The following is a 5,431-nucleotide window of genomic DNA, read 5'->3' on the forward strand; positions in this document are numbered from 1 at the left end:
AGCGCACTGGAGTGCTGGTGGACCACTGTGACTTAGTCCCTCTCACACACGCAGGAACCTTCCTCAGGGCCCTCCCTATGATCACTGTACCCCACACACCCACACAGCTGACATTTTTCCTCAGAGCTCATCAATAGTCTTCCTTTTTATAAGTGTAGCATGACACCGTTATAAAACCTGCAGGACTCACCAAAGTTTCTCTCCAAAGTGTATGTGCATCTGTATCCGAGCCCATGTTTTCACAGCTACCCCGTGAAGTGCTGTACTATGTATAAAAGGCACAGAAGAAGCAAGTAGATTACCATGAGGGCAAAGCAGAGCTGGAGGACATAAACCTTCTGGAAGAAAGATTTCTTCCAAGAGTAAAAGGAGTATGCATGTTCCACAGGAAACAAGCAACTAGCAGAATGTGTTTATTAGAGTTTTAGAGATGCAATAATTTGTAAAATGCACAGTAACAGAATACAAAAGGCAGGGACAAAGAAACACACCATCTATAAACAGTATCTAACAGCCTCTGTTGGACTTTTGTTTTACAACTTTGAATTGTAATGATGTAAAAAGGATGAGAGTGATCAAAATAAAAAAAAAATAAAAATCCACATTATGTGAAACATTTAAAATAATCACCTGCATATTTTAACCCATCGATACTTCAGCTAAGTGTTCCAGAAATCACATAAAAGGGATTCTTTTTGTGCAACACGGGTGTGAGCGACTATTTATGTTAGATCACACCGGAACCTGAAAGCTACAACTTATACACAGGCTACCTTTAAACCTGAAAACTAAAGTCTGACGATCAGCGCCAAGAACCTTTGGAAAGTAAGTACACCCACTCTAAATGAATGTTGTAAAACAATAAACCACTAAGAAGTACAGAGTGAATACTTTGTATACAACGTGCTATTACACAGTTGAGTCTTCAGGACTCCTGCTGAGGTCAGAGGGCAGTTAATGGCACACTACTGTAAATACATATTCTTCACAGGAACTCAACTTCAAGGTGTTTACACATGTTGATGAAGATCATCACCAACTCAGGTTGAGAAAACACAGCATCACAGCGTCCTCTGCTGTCAAAATAAATAAATCTTTACATTACAGGAATCCCACAGGCGAGAACATTAAAAGGAAGCGGCGACGAGGAATTGCTCAGCGATGCTGGTAAGGCAACTGTTGACAGATTAATTTCTTTACATTAAATATATACAAGGTTGGATTCGTGTAGAAGGAATGACGGAGCATCGTAAAGCACTTCGTTTCTTGTACCTACAGATTATTCAGCACCACTTTTGTGCTCCTTACTATAAAAAACACGATCCTGCGAAGATTCTAAGCTGTGCATAAAGAAGATATTGAAAAAGCGACTAACACATAATCTAAAACGTTATAAATACTGCTGGTTAATGCGCTGTATTCTGTAGCTCAGGATTTATTTTAAAAAAATCATCTACAAAGAGGATGCAGTGCCTGTGAGGATGGGAAGAAAAGATAAAGGAAAAAGAGAAAAAAATAATGCCTTTTTTCAGCACAAGATTCTCCTTGCTTTACTCCCTGAAGGTCTTCATATCCCCATGTAAACGCACTCTATGCACAGTGCTGCACATGTGCACAAAAGTGGCAAAAAGCACAAAAAAACCTCGGACTAAGGTTTTCCACAGCACCGGCCAATGTCCCGTGGACTAACATCATCCATCACCTGTCATTTTTCAGTCCAGTTTGGTCCCCTTGGAACAAACTCCAGAGAGAAAATCAGGTCACAGTGTCCTCTGATATCAACGTCACAAAAGCTACAATTACTTAATTTAAACTGCACACTGATCCGATGATTTGTTGAGCAAAGAGTACAGAACGTTTAAAAATATGACTCGGCTGCAAAATCAATGTCAAGCTTTTGATGTCTAAAACAAAAACCTGCAGAACATGCTGTGCTGGTGCCCAGGATTACTGGTCTTTTGTGTCCCCCCCCCCAAAAAAAAAAAAAATATATATATATATAAAGAAATAAAAGTTTGTCTCTTATGAGTCCAGTGGAAACATTAGGTGCAAATCAGGTTGGAATCGATTCTGGCCTCTTCAGGGAAACTGTGGTCTGACAAACTGTTTCTCTTCATTCACTTCATCTGTGCACGGAAAGCGGTGTGATCCTGTTGTCTGCTGAATTCTTTTCATTCCAGCACGTGTTCAAAGGAGGTGCAAGGCCATTATCCGCATACATTATAAGTGTTTTTCTCAGTGTCTGCCCCTCGGGAATGAAGTCGTCACTGGAATGTCTAGGGGACATCCGATGAGGCCGATGATCCAACCTTGAAAGAAAAACATTCAGACAGTCAGCCTTTCATCAAAATAAAAGAAAACAAATATCCCAAGCAGATCTTCTCATTCATAAACATCTGGTAAGACTTGTAGCTTCACTTAGTGAAACTAGCTTTCAGTGTTCTCCCTAAACCTAAAATTAGTTTCACAACATTTTTAAAAGTCCCCCAGGAGGTCAAGCTTAAAATTCTCATTCAGACCACAGATGTCTCGGAGCCATGGCAACCAGATATGAGGCTGCTCATGAGATGCGGACTCAATAAGCTCCGGTCAAGAGTACATATAAACACGGACATGCAGCGAACCGAGGGATCGGCTTAAACTGAGAGACTTTAACTTTCACTCACACTTTATGATGTCTCGATTTTCAGTCAGAAAAGTCCAAATATAAGAAACAGATGCATGCTGTATCTCAGAAACTTGGCACAGAAAATACTCATAAGTAACTTAAACAATGATGTGTTATCAAAAGTACAAATTCCACAGCTCAAAGCCGAGCCTGATTTAAATTTGGCCGCTCTTCCCTTCAAGATCGTCTCCTTATACGATCATCAGGAGTTCAACCACCAGACTTTACACAAGCTAGCCCATCTTTAGGAGTTTGCACCTATCACACCATATTAAAGCACTTTAGCTTTAATAAGGTGTGATAGGTGTCATCTACTTTGTCTCCACAAAAACTGAATTATGTATGACAAACTATGACAAACACCATCACATTGCCTAGCAACCTAAATTGCCAACTGATGGTAATGTAGCATCCCATGCACTAATAAAAATATTCAGAATACTTTGAGTACTGAGAGACTCGAGCAACAACAAGTGAGGTTGATCAAATGCACAGAGACTATTGAATGCACAGGAGACACACAGTTCAGGGTGACCAAAATTAATATGCTACTAAAACAGAATTTGTGTGTGATAAAAAACAAACAAACAAACAAAAAACAAAAAAAACCCCAAAAAACTCATGTGTATAAAATGGTCCTACCTTCCTTACTGAGACCATTATCGAAAATCTTTAAGGAACTGAAAGATAAGCATATTTTTGATGAACAACAAAACAGACAAAAATGTATTAACCTGAATTCAAATAGTGCCAAATCACAACAACAGTTGCCCCAAGGCGCTTTACATTGTCAGGTATAGACCCTACAATAATACAAATGGAAAAACTGTGTAGAAAGGGTTAAATGACTGCCAGAAAAGCCCATTTTATAGACAAACAGACACACACACAAACAAACACACACACAATCTGTGTACCAGATTTACTCTTTCACTTCACATCGAAAATTGGACATATCGACATGCAGTGAATCTCTTCTCAACTACTAACACACTTGCACTCTCTCTCTCATCCTCTGTGGTCCTATCACCACAGCAATCACGCCTCTTCTCACACTCCAACATCATGTCGATACACTGAACAGGCAGGAATCAATAGAAAATATGCGGCAGGCAACAACACAGCAACCCTGAAATCAGGCTATTGCCGGTGGAAGTTACAGCAGGCTGAGATGAATTTTTATGTGCTGCTGCAATCTGCAGCAAAATATTGAGCGGTTTGTGATAACAAGAAAAGAGCAGGAGGAGACAACTGCATCATCAGATTGTCGACGTTCTGTTCTGCACCGACGACTGAGCAGAGGGCGGAGGGGTTTAGGATGGCTGCATGAACACAATATTGATGCTGCTAAGCAGGTCTGGTTCAGTGTCAGAGAGCTTAAAAATATAGTCCGGCGAACTAAGGTGATGTTTGTTCATGCCAAGAATACAATTCTGTGAGCTGATGAGACACCAGTGCTGTGAAAGTATAGTTTGCCTGCAAGCATGAGCTCTCTCTGAATGTGTTATTGTTTGTGTCTTTAGTGCTCTGAAGCAGGCTTTGGCAGAGCTTCACCAGGATAAGTCTGGCTCAATCAAAAAATAAAATAAAATAAAAAAATCGTCTAAGGCTCTGCACACAGTCTGGATTCTTAAAACATTTTTTTGTTTTGGTTGAACACAAATCATTTATCATCTTCGCAGCTCGTGAAACCACATGAGATTGCATTTCATAATATATTTAATTGATTAGTTTAATATTTTAAGAACCCAGATCCTGCAACGATCGTTAAATCACAGACAAATCATGAAACAGAGATTATTGATCCTGCACAGGTGAATCCCTCAAACTTTACTGAAAGGTTAACAAAGAGAAAAATTGAGCATGAGAAGTTCTGCCTCAGGAGACTGAACGCTTGATTTCATGCACAATCCGATGTATTCTATTCTGAATAGAAATCAGACTCGCAAAGTGCAAAATTGGTATAGGATGTGCGCAAATTTGCACTGCTCTTTGATTCGGCTCATGGTTGAGGGGTCTGGACCACCTGCGCAGCATGAAAGTCTCTGATTAACTGGGCAGCTTTGCAGTGAGCTGCCTGGTTCGTCCTAGATTACTCCCAGTGATTGGTAGATTGACTCACAGCAAGCTGGTCTTGGCTGAAAGCTGCAACGCTGTTCCGCATCTCATTCTCACTGCCACGCAGTGGTATCAGTGACACGTTACCATGACGCGTGTCTGGCAACTCACGACTCACGCGCTTGTGCTGGAGTCCATCCTGAGGCCACACGTTACCGTCGTACTTTACCAAGGAGGAGAAACCGAGAGGAGAGAAGACAGACATGTTACGATACTACAATATAATACTACTACACTGTGAGGAAACTATTTAAATCATTTAACATGGTCCTGGTGAGGATTACTGATTTCAGTAGTGCTGTTTTATTTACTTTCTTTATTACAGTTTCTAAAACTTCTGCATCGCTGCTTGGTTTTTACAAGAAATTCAGTTTTCACAAATAACAACAAAAGAAATAAAACAAATCATAACACATTTAAATGATTTATTACAAATTTTCCACCTCTCAGCAGGTGTTCAGGGAGGGACATACCTGAATACTGAGAAATGTAGCATACCACTCCCTCATTTCTGACTGGGTCTCACAGCAGAGATACCTGCAAATAAATAGAGGCAGATAAGTGAAGCAGACAGTGCGATAAAAATCAAACTGTGGGCTGAGTGTGTGTGTGTGTGTGTGTGTGTGTGTGTGTGTGTGTGTGTGT

General features: G+C 40.3%; 1 protein-coding gene across 5 annotated transcripts in view; it reads right to left on the bottom strand.

Annotated features, from left to right (window-relative positions):
* Positions 1 to 397: 397 nt before the first annotated feature.
* The window catches only part of LOC102293885 (arf-GAP with Rho-GAP domain, ANK repeat and PH domain-containing protein 1), a 58,130-nt gene continuing 53,096 nt past the window's right edge, over positions 398 to 5,431 (bottom strand). For 2 of the 5 annotated variants that reach the window (XM_005933129.3, XM_042225112.1), the window contains 3 exons: positions 5,260 to 5,323; positions 4,791 to 4,949; positions 398 to 2,309 (listed from right to left, as the gene is read on the bottom strand). In XM_005933129.3, coding sequence (XP_005933191.1) covers positions 2,277 to 2,309; positions 4,791 to 4,949; positions 5,260 to 5,323 — 256 coding nt within the window. In that variant the 3' untranslated portion in view covers positions 398 to 2,276. Of the gene's footprint in view, positions 2,310 to 3,310; positions 4,950 to 5,259; positions 5,324 to 5,431 lie in introns of all 5 variants that reach the window. The other 3 variants (XM_042225111.1, XM_014337067.2, XR_006054908.1) reach the window with 3 other exon arrangements.

The sequence above is a fragment of the Haplochromis burtoni genome, unplaced genomic scaffold (assembly GCF_018398535.1).
Source record: "Haplochromis burtoni strain Fernald_Lab_line unplaced genomic scaffold, NCSU_Asbu1 Contig_160, whole genome shotgun sequence".
NCBI classification, from domain to species: domain Eukaryota; kingdom Metazoa; phylum Chordata; class Actinopteri; order Cichliformes; family Cichlidae; genus Haplochromis; species Haplochromis burtoni.